Source organism: Lagopus muta, chromosome 3 (assembly GCF_023343835.1).
Source record: "Lagopus muta isolate bLagMut1 chromosome 3, bLagMut1 primary, whole genome shotgun sequence".
Taxonomy (NCBI): domain Eukaryota; kingdom Metazoa; phylum Chordata; class Aves; order Galliformes; family Phasianidae; genus Lagopus; species Lagopus muta.
In genome coordinates, this window is record NC_064435.1 from 8,530,106 (window position 1) to 8,547,026 (window position 16,921).

At 45.5% G+C, this 16,921-nt stretch overlaps 2 protein-coding genes across 3 annotated transcripts in view; both read left to right on the plus strand.

Moving 5' to 3' along the window:
• The window catches only part of DNAAF11 (dynein axonemal assembly factor 11), a 348,016-nt gene that overhangs the window by 85,959 nt on the left and 245,136 nt on the right, over positions 1-16,921 (plus strand). The window lies entirely within an intron of this gene.
• KCNQ3 (potassium voltage-gated channel subfamily Q member 3) overlaps positions 9,155-16,921 on the plus strand; it is a 199,433-nt gene continuing 191,666 nt past the window's right edge. For both annotated transcript variants that reach the window (XM_048940303.1, XM_048940304.1), the window contains exon 1: positions 9,155-9,486. In XM_048940303.1, the coding sequence (XP_048796260.1) occupies positions 9,155-9,486 (332 nt within the window). The remainder of the gene's footprint in view (positions 9,487-16,921) is intronic.

Sequence of the window (16,921 nt, forward strand, 5' to 3'; positions counted from 1 at the left end):
TATTAGGAAGAATTTATTCTCAGAAAGAGTGGTGATGCATTGGAACAGGCTGCCCTGGAAGTGCTCAAGAAAAGAGTGGATGTGGCACTGAGGGACGTGGCTAAAGTGGTCACAGGCATGGGTTGAGGGTTGGACTAGACAATCTTAGTGGCCTTTCCATCCTTAATGACTCTATGACTCTATGAGAAAAAAAGTAATAGAAAAAAGAGAAACCAGGATCTTTCAAGTGTTACATCTATACAGTAATTATCAAAACAACCCTCTTCCTAAACTTAGGAGAGCAGATCTTAGCCTTTCTTACTGTGTCTATTAAACAGGCCATATCTGATCAAAGTTTCTGAAATCAAACTTAGCAGTAATATGAATTAAGGAATACATCCACATTGTCACTGGAAGGGTACCCTGAACTCACCCAGACCCACATTTGTTACATGCACATTTCCTCTGCAGAAATCTGGAGTAGTCATTCACTGAGCAGAATCCCTTTGTATCTCTTTCCAGTTGAATAAGCAGCATTGTGATGTAGCTGGAGCTGCGCTGAGATGGTATCCACACTGTGGTTTCTTGACTGCAGTTGACTTTGGTGCTGTGTGGGCTGGTAAACAGAATTGTGTGATAGAATGCAATTTTCTACAGTTAATGACAATCTGTTTGTCCTGCTGAAAACAAGCACTCAGAAGGTGCAAATTACCAAGTGAAAAGGCAACATTTCAGAATAACAGAAACCATGCATTTGAGACCATCATTCAGAGAGAATATCTGCACTCAGGACGTTTGTTCAACTGCAAGCCAAGTAGAAATACTATTAAAAAAGTGAGCTCCTGACACTGTCCAGATTTCTGTTGTCTTCAACAGGAAGAGCCTGTAGGTTGTGCTTGCCCCAGAGATGCCACCTGAGAACTGGGATATGTGCACAGTGAAGGCTTTTGCTGGGCCTGCTGTTTTTTGGAAAGCCATCAGGGAGCTGCTTGTCAGAGATAGATTCTGATGAGAAGGGAAATTGGCCATAGTTGGGTCATGGTAGAGATAGCTAGGCAGGGAGAGAGTGATTGGAAATAGATTGTGACTTTTATGTCTGTGAAGCCAGAAGCTGTTCTAACACAGCACAACTTCTTTCTGTGCTTGGGGAAAGTCATAAGTGGCATGTTTGGAGGACTGGAGTCTAACAGAGATTGTGGGCACAAACTTTGCCAACAGTATCTTTGCTAGTTCACAGCCTCTTTCAAAAGATGTTCTACTCTGAAGGGCTGACTACAAAATAGAGGTGGGATGACTTTGCAAACCAGAGTTGATTTTCACGTGGGAAGGGCTGATATTTCTGAACCAGAGTGCACTTCTGGGTTAAATTCCTTGAAATTAAAACACATCAGGCACTTCAGTTGATCCTCTGTGCAGCTGGGTGTTCAGAAGTCAGACACAGCACTGAGATAATACCTGAGGACTGCTTCCTATCCATCAGATAGAGCTCCCACTGAAATTAATAGGACTCTGCCTGCATAGGTCTACTGTATCTGCTTAGCAGACCATGCACAGTGATAGCCTGAAAACCAACATCTCCATGTCAGTTTGTGTGATGCTTCATATGTTATGGTCCTGACCAAAACTGGTGCTGATTTTGTTCCAGCATTCAGTCATTCTCCTATTTTACCAATAATAATGGAATACTATGGAGAAAAAAGATTCTGGCATTCAAGACACCCAAAGCAAAGACATCTCTTACCTATCTTCTCTAGAAGGAATTGCAATAGGTCAGTTTATGTCAAAAATAGATGAATATTCAAAGATTTCTCTCATATGTGGCAACCCCTTTCCCTTATGTTATTCTTTCAGTCACAGAGTCACAGAATGACACAATCACAGAGTGGCCTGGATTGGAAGGTACCTCAAGGATCATGAATCTCCAACCCCCCCCACCACATGCAGGGCCACCAACCTCCTCATTTAATACTAGACCAGGCTGCCCAATCATGCCATGTGACCATTCTATTTCTGGATAAATTAGAAGCATTGAATAAATATTTCCAGGGAGGGAGAGTCCACAACCTCCCTGGATAGACTGTTCCAGTGCTCAGTCACCTTCACTGTGAAGAAGCTCTTATGCGCATTTGTGCACAATTTCCTATGCTTCCAGTTTATGGCCATTTCTCCTTGTCCTGTCCCCACAGACCACTGAAAAGAGGTTGGCCATCTCCCTTTGACTCCCACACTACAGGTATTTATAAACATTAATCAGATCACCTCTGAGTCTCCTTTTCTCAAGGCTGAACAGACCCAGGTTGCCTTTCCTCATAGGAGAGATGCTCCAGGCTCTCATCATCTCTTTGGCCCCCCACTGGACACTCTCTAGGAGATCCCTCTGTTTTTTGTACTGGGGAGCTCAGAACTGCAAACATGATTTCTTCAGGTCTAAAGACCAAAATGAAACTTGATGGGATGTCCTTACAAAAGCAGGCACAAACTGCACCTCCTAGTAACTCTAGAATATCTCCATTTGCTGTTGAAACCACAGCATGATCAGACTTGCAGACCTTTCATTTCAATTCATTATTTCCATGCTAGCAGAAAGTGTCTGACTGATAAATTCACTTAGACACTGTATTCTATTAGGCACAATGTGCAAGCCTAAAAACTATGTGAAAATAAATAGAAAAATAATTCCAGCTAGTAACAATTCCACAACATATTACTCAGAGTTGTCAGTTGCAGCAATGAGAGTTCAAACATGGGGATTTCAGGTTGACCCTGTGATGTCCCAGCACCTGGAGGTGAGATCTCGCCTTGCTTTCCTTCACTGACAGTCAGGAGGGAAAGTGAGAAATTCCACATGGCTAAAGGAAAGTCACAAAACATGAGATGGGATGAGGGAATATGAAAGACCCATGAAGACCCATCTTTCTTTGTTTGCTTTCCTTCCCTGAATAGCCGTGTTATTTTTTTTCAGGCCCTTTGACTTTTAATGTTGTAATGCTGTCCTGTCTCTTGGGCCTGAAAGTGAATTGTGATAAGGCAGATCCAATAGCCTGAAAAGGTTAAGTGTGCCCTGCTCAGTGGGTTGAGAAATAAGAGTTTGAGACAAGTGTTTTTTCAAGAAAGTCACGGACTAAGATAGTCTGAGATCAGAAGGACCCAGAGTCCAAGGTTTGGAGCTACTGATAGACAAGACCCATAAAATGCATAAACCTTGATGGCTGAAAGCCTTCCTCCTATCTCAAAGACAAGGCATATGTGAAACGATGGAACAAAATTATGAATGTACACATGCTTTCTATACTGTGCCATGGACACATGGGAGTCAGCATGAGTGAATTATGGCTGCCCTTTTGATTGGTTTGAGATACTGTTTTAATGGCATTGAGACACTGTGAAGATACATTTTATTGATTTCTTTTGTCTGTGTGATAATTTATATAGGTAAAGATTTATTGTCTTTTTAATACTCTGTTTTTTTTTTTCCATGGATCTAGTATGTAGTGGAGCTAGTGCCATCTGGCAGTTTGTCTCCCGCTGCCTTGGATAGCCCAGGAGGCCATCCAGTGCTTTAGTGATAATTGAGTGGTGGAGCTTTGAGAGAGGAGAGGTGACACAGGTGATTAAACAGAATCATTAAGGCTGGGAAGACCACTAAGATCACCTAATCTAACCATCAACCCATCATAACCATGCTCACTAAACCATGTCCCTCAGTGCCACATCCACACATTTCTGGAACACCTCCAGGGATGGTGACTCCACCACCTCCCTGGGCATCCTGTGCCAATGTCTCACCACTCTTTCAGAGAAGAATTTTTTTCTACTATCCGACCCGAATCTCCCCAGGCACAACTTAAAGCCATTATCTCTTGTCCTATTTCTGTGGACTGGTTTCCACTTCTGGGTTTTCTGCCAATTCAAAGCTGCTGCAGTTGACATCCAGGGAACATCCAACCTGTTTTCTCTCAGACCAGCAGACCCGAAGTCTCTTTCTCATATGAGCATCTTTTCTATGGAGGTATTTAATACACACACACATATATACATGCAGATATATATATATCTTTTAAGAAGTTCTTCCTATTTCCTCCTATTTCACCAAGATAAAAGTCAAGTCCAAAAGCTGGCCACTTGCTAGTTGTATAGCCAGAGCAATTTCCAAGGCAATCAGTGAAATCACCCTAGAAAATGTACAAAGAGGGAGAAAAGGACAGGCCTACAAATGGATGGGCTTTAATGCCTTGAGATCAGCACCAGCCCCACAGCTCCTCAGTCCCTGAGCAAGTGCTAATACAGGCTCTGGTTTTCAGCTGCACCTTCTTGCTGCAGAGAAAAAACAGCTTGAGGCAGCAGCAGCTAATTTCATCAGGCTTATCTGCAGTGTGGGGAAGGAAGAGCTGGCTGTCATAGCTACCTTTTTTTTTTCCTGCACAGCTGTAAGGTTTCATGAGCATCTCTTTCTTGCTTCCATGGGCAATTTTGAGGAGCAGATGTTGATGTCAGTCTCCCCAATAAGACTTTTGTGTGCTCTTTTGCCTGGCCTGGTTTCTTGGAGGTCACACAGAAGGAAGCCAGAAGGTGACATTTTGATCACTTGGACCATCTGCAGATCACAGACTGTAACTTTGGCTTAAACTAGGTCATAGCTTTTTAAAATAAAGATCAAACCTGCAACTATGACTTAAGACGAAGGCTGGGAGTATTTTGTGCATGACTGCAGGATGTTCCACTGATAGACTGTTGGGCTTCATTTTGTGTTCATTTAGCAGACAGGAGCAATAGCCACAGCTTATATTTCCTCAATGCTAAGCATTAAAAACCCTAAATAATAATAATAATAATAAAAGCCCTAAAAAAAAAAAAAAGATATTTAGTTATATTTAACTGTAAGGAAGGAGGAGAAGATGGATGCAAAGAGATGAGAGAAGAAACGTGAGCATATCTTTTCTGTCAAACACTGAAATTGTGATACACAAGCTATGCTGAGAGTTATAACAGTGACACTGCAGCAGCACAGAAACCAGTCCCCATGGAGCTTCAGGATCTCTTTTATGGCTGGATTGCTCCTACTGCATGAATGAGCTGTGTATCAGTGCTTTTCTGTGCTTACAGTCTCACTTGTCATTGATCACAGAATCATAGAACCCTTAGACTTGGAAGGGACCTCTGAAGGCCATCAAGTCCAAATCCTCTGCACTGAACAAGGACACCTACAGCTACATCAGGTTGTCCATGGCCCAATCCAGCCTCACCATGAAAGTCTCCATGATGGGGCAACAACCACAGCACTGGGCAACCTGTTCCAGTGCCTCACCACCCTCACTGTAAAAGACTTTTTTATATCTAACCTAAATCTACCCTTTTGATCTTGAAATCATTTCCCCTTGTCCTATCACCACAGACCCTGCTAAAGAGTGTCTTTCTTGTAGCTCCCCTTTAGATACTGAAAGGCCTCTATCAGGTCACCTCACAGCCTTCTCTTCTCCACTCTGATCTATAGATGCTTCCAGATGCAGACAGGTACGTTGGTTCATTTTGTGGACATACTGATGGTGATTTATAACACTTAAAAAGGACCATGAGGTAGGCTGATGGTTTTGTGTGTGGATGGAGACTTCACTGAAGCCTTTGGAGATGAGAACATGAGAGTGCTTGATGCAGTGTCTATCAAGGGTTGAGTGGAGGTTGGTGTTAGAAAGCAGCCAAAAATGGGATTAGATCTTTGCACTCTCTGTGAAAAAAGAGATGCCCTAAAACACCGCAAATCTGTCAGAAGGATAGAAAGAGAAGGACAAAAATACTCAGTGCCATCAACACAGTGCTGACACTGAAACTGAGATTCCACTTACCTCTGCAGTTAGATATCTTCACCCTCCATGTACTGTGTCTTGCTCTATCTGGGATTGCTAGGTCAGGAGGTCTTCATCTCAGAGAATGATCCCAATGGTTCTGCTCTTCAGCACCTTTCTCAGAGCACATCCTACTGAAATAGGACGTGTCATTTTAATGACATTTGCAGTCATTCTACAGACAGTTCGACTGTCCTCACACCTGGATATCCCCTTGCCCATTTTACTGAGTACTGGTTTCTCACCCCTTTGCTCGTGGGCACTTTTGGCCTGTGCACCAGCAAGGTTTTTACAGAGTAACTGAATTTTCCTGAATTTATATTTGCATTTTTCCTCTTGTAAACATGATCCAGATGTTCCAGATGAAAGTACATGTGAGTCTATTAAAACATAATGTTTGTGTGTGTGGTTTACCAAGCGGTCCTGTGCTTTGTCATTCATAATAATAATTCAGCTGATCTATGAATAAGCGAAGAGACAGCAGTGTTATCTTGACCAGCAGATGTCTTGTTTTCTTGTACTTTCAGATTGCCACCTATCTGACTGAATGAAGCTTTCTGACAAAGGCCAGCATGACCCACAGGAGATGTTTATCAGTGGTCCCTCCGCACTCCCCCAGCAGAGCCTGTTGCAGCTTTCTGGATGCATGCTGCAGTTCAGCAGAACCACTTGCTTTTGATTATTACAAAACTCTCCAGTGTCAGCCAAGGAGGTGGATATCAAACTTGTGTGCATTGAGTGCTGCCAGCAACACATCATAAATAATAGTAATGGAGTGTAATTGCTCATCAAACCAAATCATAGCCTGGAGTGCTCCATCTGTCCATGCTCCCTTTGAAGTTGATGGCGGCTTGTGCCAGCAGGTGTGCAATTGGACTAGGGCAGCAGTGCCATCAATGAGATTTTCAGCAGCACCACTACAGGATCTGATGCAGAGCCACATGAAACCTCTGGGTGTCTTTGCACTGAGATGGAAGGCTTTAGCTAACTGCCCTTTGCTAAACCTCTTCCCAGTCAGTATGCTTGTGTGCAACAGTTATCCCAGAAGGAGCAGGGAGGGGAAAATTCCTGACCCTAAGCAACGATGCTTTAAGTTTTTAAAGGAGACGGAAACTCAACCAAACATGGTCCTAATAGCGAGTTTGCATTGCGGTAATTTGGACCTTGGAGAAGTCTGAGACCCTTTAGAGGATGCCTCTGAAAGAAAAACAAAACAAAACAGCTTTTAATTGGGACAGAAAAGTGTTGTGTCTCTAGCATAAGGCCTACAGAAGCCAAACAGGCTGGTGAGCTTGCCCATCAGTCACCCATTGCTATCTGACATTGGTACAGCCCTTGGCTAATGAAAATAATTTACTGTACCCTCAGGAAAATAACTCACAGTCCCCAATTTCACGCTGAACATTCACTGTTGTGGTTCAAAACTGTGATTAACTGGTTGGCCATAAATTTCCTTCCCTTCCCCCTTTGCCTCTCACTTCTCCCTGTGTAAAGCTGGGTTAAGGCATAGCAGGTTGTGTGATGTAAGTGCTCTATTCTTCATGCCCCACACATTCTCAGTAATGCTGATAGCTCCGCTGTGGCTTTGGGAAATATCATCACCATTGTACTGAGATGGAACAGGAGCTGGAGAGAGATAAATGGCACAGTTAGCAAAACTTCCTTACCTCCCACAGCCCTTGTTGGCAATATGGCTGCAAATGATATTCAGATGATGCCGATAGATGTTAGAGCAGGTGTGAAGAAGTGTGGTCCCTCCATCTCCAGATGTCTTTCCGTGTGTTTTCCCTCCAGCTCTGGGAAATAGAAGGACGGCTCTGAGCAGAAATCTTTTGGGAAGCAGTGCGGGAGCTGTTCGAGTAGGTGGCAAATCTGTTTTCCTGTGCGTCTGGAAGGGCTTTTGGGTTTGTTGGCATCTCTTCAGGAGATACCAGGAAAACTCCCCCAGGTGGGGGAGGAGGACTTCTCATGGAAACAACATGCAATCTGTAAGGCTTTGTCTCTTTAATTTAATTATTATTAGCTGTCAAGGAGGAAGGATTAGATTGGACCCTTTGTATCCCACCAAGGTGCAGCCATGTGAATACTCAGCTCTGCGGGGAGGTTTTCACTGATGAGCTTTAAGAGAAAAAGGGGTTTCTGCTGCGGTGTTGTGGCAGAAATCCCAGGGCAACAGGGCTGCAGGAGCACAAAGCAGATATTGGCTTCCTTGCAGTCAGGAAACCGAAAGAGCTGACGATCCCATCCCTTGTGGATTTGGGTCCTGCTACTGATGTCTCAGGGCAGGGGCTGTAGCTCTGCTCGGCTCTGCTCCCGCATAGAGCCATTCACTTTGGCGACTGCTTTGAGGACCGCAGCCCTTGTTACGGTAGTAGAACCAGCATCCCCCGCAGGAGAGCCGCGCCGAAACCCGAAGCCCGGCTAGGCTGGAGGATGCACGGCCGCCCTGCTCCCAAGCCCCTTCCCCGGGTGGAAGCTCGTCTTGTCTCCGAGCGAGCCGCGTCGGCGAGGCAGAGCCCGCAGCCTCCTCTCCCGGCATCCTTCATCCCCATCCTCCCCTCCTTCCTGCTCCGGCGGCGAAAGCAAACCCCCGCGGGGGGCCGGGGATGCCCTTCCCTTTCCCTCCCTCCCCTCCAGCCGCAGCGAGGCGGGGTGGGCTGTGATGCTGCGGGGGTTCCCCGGGTGTTCGGAGGGGGCTCCCCTCCCGCCGGCTGCCGGGATCTCCCCGCTCGGCGGCCCCAGCAGGGGGCTGGCAGCCGGGGGTGGGAGGGGGGGAGGGGAAGATAGGGACAGCCCCGCGGCCCCACGCAGCCGACTACAGACACCCGGGGCTGGGGGAGCGGGGGGAGGGCGCCGGGCTATTTGCTGCCTGCATACAATGGGCCACTCCCTAACGTGAGGGCTCGGGGAAAGGGGGGGTGAGGGGGGTGGGGGGGGGGGAGAAGGCAGGAGCTGGGAGGAGGAGGAGGAAGAGGAGGCGGGGGGGTGGAGGGGGGGAGGAAGGGGCTCGGGCATCGGGCTGGTAAATAAACTCCGCGATGATTTCCCTGCCTTGCGCCGGCCCAGGTGCTGCTGCCCGCCGGTGGGGATGACCTGAGGGGGATGTGACCGCCTCCCCCCACCCCATTTGCTATCCCCCTTTCCCCCCGTATTATAAGTATATATATATATACATATATATACTCCCATGTATATATATATATAAATCCGTAAAGAAATCCTTGTCGGGGGGGGGGGGGGGGGGGGGGAGGGGCGGGGAGCTCAGATCATGGCCTTGGGGCTCCCGGGGCTGCCGCCGCCGATCTGCAGCTCGCCTCCGGGGCCCGGCGCCCACCATGGGGCTGAAGGCGCGGCGCGGCGCGGCGGGCGGTAGCGGGGCCGGAGGGGCGGCGGAGGGGCGGCGGGCTGCGGGCGGCGGCGGAGGGGACCCCGAGCAGGGCTCGCTCGCCCTGGGCTCTGGAGCCGATCGCGACGGGACGCTGCTGCTGGAAGGCGGTGGGAAGGAGGAGGGCGGCAAGCGGAGCCCTCCGGGGTTGGGGCTGTTGGCGAAGACCCCCTTGAGCCGCCCGGTGAAGAGGAACCACGCCAAGTATCGCCGGATCCAAACTTTGATCTACGACGCCCTGGAACGACCCCGAGGCTGGGCGCTGCTCTACCACGGCTTCGTGTGAGTAACGCGGAGCGGGGCTGCCCGGGGGGATGCGCCGTTTCGCTTTATCATTCCCGACCGGGGGGACTTTTGTGGTTCTGTCGTTCTTCGACTCGCTCCCAGCAGCGGGGGAGACGGCAAGGAGCTTATTATGGGATGTGCTGATGTTTATTTATTTTTTTCTTTTATTATTTTAATGTTTTTCTATCATCGGGTGTTCCAAAATGAGCATCTCGTAAGGCTCGGGCTCCCTCTGGCATGTCCCCCGCGTCGCTGTGCTCAAACGTGTGCCTCTTACACCCGGCTATAGTGACCGAGCTGTGAACGGTTTTAAGGCGCAGAGTACTTAAGAGGACACTGCCGGCTTCAGTTCAGCGTAGAGCATTACATGTGGATGAAGTCGGTTTTCTAAACCCCGGGTGAACCGGCTCTTAAAAAGTGCCAGATGAAATCCGTGGTGTTTTGGTCCGGTGAGCATCACCCTACAGTGCACGAAACCCGAGCATTGCAGCACTGTCTGCCAGAAAGTTAAGCCAACCGCCAGCAAACGGATAGAGCAAACTCATCTCCTGGCCCAAAGGGGATGAGTCAGGCACTGCTGTTTTGCCTTCCTAAAAAATCGGATCCCTTAAGCTTTCATAAAAATATAGGAAAATAAGTCTGCTTACAGCACACGGTGAATTTGGCACAGACCTATTCATATTAAAGTGTTCTTTAGTTGTGAATGTGTGTGAAAACCCAAGGGACTACCAGTGGTCAGAGTGGTGCTGCTGTTCTTTAAGGCTGTAACATACACAGGGTTCTATGTGATAGAGGATTTAACCATGATTTCTGAAATCGGTTTGTTTGCCAGAGACAAAGTGCTGTAGGCTGTATGGGCTGAGAGCCTGGAGCTAGATCTGTAGAAGCCCTCCTCACTGGTGCTGTCTTGCATTTGCGAATAAACACCTTGAGTACAGGGCTGGAATTTTACCTTCAGGCAAATTTCTCGTGGATGTTTGCAGGGATTTAGCCCCAGGCAAGGAGCAAAAGGCAGCACTACTGATGTGCTGCTATGTACCACTCACCTATTGCTGCCCCCTTCTTTTCAATGTTTTCATAAAGTGTCTTGGGACAAAGGTTCTTGCTTTCCAGCTGGATTTCTATGAAAATGTGGACTGCTGTCACATTTTTTCCCTACTATTTAACCCCTTTTTGCTTTAGGAAAAACTGAAATACCAGACAGGACGAGGCAATGTTTGAGGCTGGGGAAAGATGCTGTGGTGGGGGAGGCTCTTTGGTAACAAGCTTGCTGTAGGGTTGTGCTCAGCATTACATAACACTGCTCCTGCTTTGGATGAGCTGCATCTGGATGGATTTGCACCCCAGCTCATCCTGCATGGTCAGCCCGTGCAGGCTGCATAAACAAGGCATTAGCACACACCAGAGCCTTATGAGCACTTGGCGTCTCTTTTTGTGGACAGCTGTGGCAGCTGGGTCAAATCTACACCCAGGCTCCTGTCTGGATACAAGTAAAAGGATGGTGGATGGGTCTAGAGAGGTTCAGGTGAGCTGATTGGCTTTTAAAGGGTATAAAAAATGTCAAGGTACAACATGCATTGTAGCCAGCTCTCTAGGTGTGAGATTACCCTTAAGATCCTTACGCAGTGTGGATTGTAGCACGGTCAAAATGCTAATGGTTTGGAAAGGTTTGCTCCTTCTTAGGAATGGACCCAATGTTTTACATGGCCAGCTGCTCCTTGGTGACACATAGTGCTGCAAAACACCAAGACGTGAGACTGATGTGCTCAGTCTCATCACCTTTTAAACTCAGTAGAAGGTGTGGATTCCTACTTTGCTGTAGGATCAAATCCTACTGAACAAATCTGCTGAAAGTGATGGAAGAGTGTGTTGAGACCTTCCTGTGACTGGAGAGCAATGACCTGCTCGAGAGCAGGAGCAGAGCATCAGGGAAGCAGTACTCCATGCTGACATTCGAAGTCTTTGTTCTTTTTTTCGGATGAGTTGTCTTTTAACCTTTTTTCCTTCTGAAATGGAGTCCCTCTCACGTTCGAGGTGCTGTAGTGACACTGTGTGGTGCTGTCCTGCAGTCTCGGCTGCTTTTCACATGAGAACATTTTACACTCTCTCTTGGGTTGGTGAGAGATTGCTGACTTTTCTGCAAAATCTACAAATTCGCCATTTTGCTTATGAATAAAAGCTCCATTTATCCTAATAAAACACTACGTACCATCTCATTCAGAGTAACTTTTTAATAAATACCAGCATTTTTGCAATACAATGAAATCAAGAATAAGGTGATTGCTTTCATATCTCTAAAACTGAAAAGGGATTGCAGCATCTATAGGTGAGATGGATTCTTTATAAACCCAAGGTATTTAGGGAAGAACTAATGCAAATGCTTCAGTGCTCTGTATCTGAGGATTTAGGAGATGAGAAGCTGCTGATGGAAGAGGGTCACATCTTTCTGCACACACCAAGGAACTTGTGTGGAAGCAGGAAGAGGCCTTGCAAACATTTCTGCACAAGTTTTGGATTCCAGAACTTTTAAAAGAGTACTGCAGATGGGATTCCATTGAATTGTACAGTTTTGCCCATATGGCTGGAAAGGGCTCATGATACTTCACATGTTTCGTTGTTCCAATGTGCACATAAATAAGGTTTGGCACAGCCTCTGTTGTAAACACTTTGCTTTAGATGTGGTTGGATCTACTGAAATAATGGAATCTATTGAATCAGAGACAAACACATGATTAGGCTATCCAGGCCTTGGGGGCAAATATACAGGGGAAAAAGGAGTAATTCTTGATGGCATTTCAATGTTCAGCTTTCACTGGCAGTGATTTACAGAAATGATAGGAGATGATTTTCTTGTGATTCTTCCTCATTCCTTGTTCCTTATATCTGAGTTTGTCCCAGGTTCTGCTTATAGCAAAGAGAAATGTGATTTGCTCCCAAAGAAGCTAACTGTTTCCTTCACCTTTTGAAAACATCTGAACATGTATTCCCTAGGCAGAATTTACCTAATGTGTGTTAAGATCGTCTCCACCAGGACATCAGTATTGTTGCACTTCATGACAATATGGTAAAATGGCAATGGGGTAGCTTGTAAGAGAAAATATGAACTTTCCTATGAAAAAAAATTACCTCTGTAGAGCTGAACTCCTGAATATTTGCAGTGAGAAATAAACAGATAAGTACATACACATTAAAAAGAAAAACCAACAAACAAACCAACAAAATAAACAAACAATCCTGTTTTAATCTTTGAGATGTTTTATTTGGAAATGGCTCCTGAGGGTTGAAGGTCAGGCTTCAGTCTCTCCCTGCTCTTTTACGAACTGCTGTCCCTGTAGGTGTAACTACAACTCCCCTGATGCACTGTGTGTATTGAGCAGTGCAATATGTGGCAGGAATCCCCTGCTGCTAGGCCTCATGGGATGAGTGGTTTGGCCAGGGAGACCAACCCGAGCGCTGCTCATAAAACATCCAAACGCTTTCTTTATGCACAGGAGCATAAATGAATTGACGTGAAAGCAAGTAAGATTTTGATTTTCCAGATTGTTTTTAATTGCAAGTGCAAAGAATGTGTTGGATAACAGAAACACTCCAGAAAAGAAACAAAATGCAGCTCAGCTCAAATTTGCAGTGGCAGTTTCTGGTAAATTTTCAACCTGCCTTAACGAAAAGTCTGAAGGAGAGGTAGCTAGGAGATATTCTTATTTTCATACCATCCCTTGAGACATCTGCAGCCTTCACTTTCATAGAAAAATAAGACCAGCAAAAGGCTTGGGACTTCATTTTCTTTTTTCTTTTTTTTTTTTTTTTTTTAAGAATTGTGCAACATTGGTTGCTCTGTGCTGGTGTAGATCACCACAGCCTTCCTGCTGAAGGGAGAAGAAAATGATAGGGAATGCTTGAGCGCCTATTTGCCATCCAGCTATCTTTCAATAGCACTTAGCATCTGGAACAAGAAGAGGAGGCTGAGGCACATGGGCTGTCAGATCATCAGTATTTCATGGAAGCACCAAAATGCACCTTTTGCAGGACTGAGCCTGGGTGGGTTGTTTATGGAAAACAGCACTGAGGGACTTAAGAATCATAGAATCATTAAGATTGGAAAGACCGTTAAGATCACCTAGTCCAACCGTCACCACCATGCCCACTAAATCACATCCCCCAGTGCCACATCTACACATTTCTTGGAAACCTCCAGGAATGGTGACTCCACCACCTCCCTGGGCAGCCTGTGCCAATACCTCATCATCCTTTCTGAGAAGAAGTTTTTCCGAATACTTAACCTGAACCTCTCCTGGTGCAACTTAAAACCTTTCCCTCTCATCCTACTGCTCTTAGCTGCGAGATGAGACCCACCCCCACATTGCCACAACCTCCTTTCAGGGAGTTGTAGAGAGCAATAAGGTCTCCCCTGAGTCTCCTCTTCTCCAGACCAAACCAATTCCCTCAGCTGCTCCCATAAGACTTGTACTCCAAACCTTTCACGGCTTTGCTACCCTTCTCTGCTCCAGTGTTTCAATGTCTTTCCTGTAGTGAGAGACTGAAAACTGAACACAGTACTCAAGGTGCAGCCTCACCAATGCCGAGTACAGAGGAACACGTTGATATCTGGGGACTTTCCTCTTTGGCCTTTGGGAGGTGTGCTGAGCTACCAACCTGTGCCAGAGGGCTGGGTGATTTGCAACAGGGTTGGGTTAAGGAAAAGGATAAATGTGAGCCCCTCCTTGGCCTCTCTGGCAAGGACTTGTCTCTAAGTGAATCCCTGGAGCAGGAGAGCAAGCTGGTCCGTTAGTAAATGCCCTTTGCTTATCCATTCACCAGTGCAAACTCCATTTTAATTATTTATGCTAATCCATCGTAATGCACGGATAAATATTCTGCAGTATACTTTGTAAAATATAATGAAGTCTCAGTTGTTGTAGACCTCTCTGAACACCCTTACTGGTGTGGCTCTGCTGAGGACTGTTAGTTCACTCAGTCCAGCATGTTGAATGGTGCTATGGGTGCTCAGTGCTGGTTTAAGCATCCAAAATCACTCAAAACTGCAGATCTGGCTTAACGAGGTGGAAATGAGTGTTTTCAGCTCACTGTCACCTGCAGCCTTGTAAATTCTCATCAGGGCTTCATGTCAGCACAGTCTTGCTGTGAAGCAGTACTGCCAGGGGTCAGTCAGCCTGTTTGCTTGGTGTTTCCATGGCTACGCCATGAATTTGCTGAGTTTTGGGACTGCTGAGGTCTGCTAAGAAAGGCTCGAGGGAGTGTAGTGCAGATGTGCTCCTCTGTGTCCCTTAACCCCCAAGGATGAGGTTCCTCAGTGTCTGTATGGGCTAGCTTGGAAGAAGTGAAGTGTCAGTGTGGCCTTATTTGGGCAGGTGGTGAGATTAGATGTGTCCAGTGATGCACTGGTGAGCATCTGCACTACCAGCAACAGCAAAGCCCCTTGCCATCACCTCCACCAGCAACAAGCTCCTCAAAAGTCAGAGACTTTGCTGTAATTTCTATAGAACTGAGCTGTCCCAAATGTCCTCATTTTGACCAAAGTGATACGGCAAAGAATCATAGAATCATAGAGTGGCTTGAGTTAGAAAGAAAATTAAAGCCCATCCAGTTCCTGCCATGGGCAGGGTTGCCACCTACCAGATCATTCTGTCCATGGTTCCAGCAGGCCCTGCTTCTCACACACGACACATCAGAGGCTAGTTAGTCACCTGGCATCTCCTTGTTCTTCGGAGTTCTTCATCTTCAAACATCACTTGACTAAATATTCCATATTCATAGATTAAGCCAAGGTACAAGACTGCGCACTGCTGTGTGTGCAGGGTCAAGTGATGACAATGCACATTCAAAGACAAGGCCTAGATGTGAGTAGTTTGAATCTAATTTAACAACTCTAAGAAACTTTCCAAGCAAAATCTGTCAAATAAGTTTTAAGATAATTTATATGTTGGTTTAAAGTATAATTGATCGCTGACCTTAGGCATAGCAAAGTAGCTGGGTGCTTGGACACTACTATGATCAGCCTTCTATGGTATAGAAAAATAATTATGTTTATTATTGTATTTAATAATGCTATATTCCCTTCTTATGCGTGGAACTTTACAGAAGGAATGGAGCCATGGAGACATTGCCTCTGCTATTGCTTCTGACAGATGCTTTATTAAAATTGATTTCTTAAATATTAATAGCTTTACAAGGAATATGGTTCACAAGAGCTGTTACGTATAAGCCTCCTCCTGTCTTAGGGTGATAACTGGGAAACTTAGCATTTTCTATGAAGGGAGGGATATGCCCAGGGATATTTAGGTTCCTGGTAACCTACTTTGGAAAGAAGCACTCTGGGAGAACTTTCAGGCTGGTGATGAGTAAATTGCCTTTTCCAGCCTTAAGCGAGTAAACTACTTAAGAAGTGTTTAACTTGGAGCAAATGAAAGGTCCCACAGAAGTCAGGAGAAACCTACCTACAGTGACACTGAGGAGTATTACTGAGAATCCACTGGGTGGAAAGCAACACTAGGTATCATCATCTTTTGCATAACCAACCCGCTGCCTTGCTTGGGTGTGGTAAGATCCTATTAAGCAACACTTCTCCACAGGATTCATCCCATACCTTAAGAACCACCTTTGGTTACAGTCACCAGGACAGCACCTTGACCTTAGAGGTGCTGATTCTTCCTGGTTTGTGGGTAGGTTTTATAAACCACTCTGAAGTTGAGTTGCATATCTCCAACACTGCTAAATCTCCGTTTGGAAAGATGCTGAGACCCTGACATTAGTGTCATTGTGTGTCTCTTTATGCCCCTTCTGCAAACACTGATCTTGTCACAGTCTTTCCTAATTTCTTTCTTCTATATTGCTGGTGTATGGCAGTCTATCGTATTCAGTGACAGTGGAGAAATCCTAATCCCGTCTGTGTTAACTGTTGCCTTTTGCTTCTTTTGTTTTTCTAGACTCAATCCAGATACTTGCATTTCATTGGTCCATCACATTTTCAGGGTTGTTGCTGAGAACTGTGCAGATGTGTTATGTATTCCTTTGCCAAGCTGTATTAGTTTGCATTGTTTTTAATCTCAGATGCTTTTCAAATTTATTTTCTTCTGTCTTCACTGGTGTTTTGATCACCTTCCAGATTGGTAACTAGTAATTTTATTAACATTCAATTTAATTAATTTTATAGATCATTAAGGAAGCATTTAATAAGACCAGAATTATGAAAATTCATTCAAAACAACAACTTCTCCCCATCCTGGTTAATTCAATATCATTTGTTATGGCTTTATTTATAGCACAGAAACCAGTTTTTAATTGCATCTGGTTTCTGCCAGTCACCTGAATTAACAGTAGAATGACTTCATGAGAAACTCCACCTGTGTTCAAAAAATGGGTATTTCCTAATTTCCTTTTGTTCAAACCTTGTTGTTGGACAATGTTGTCTGCT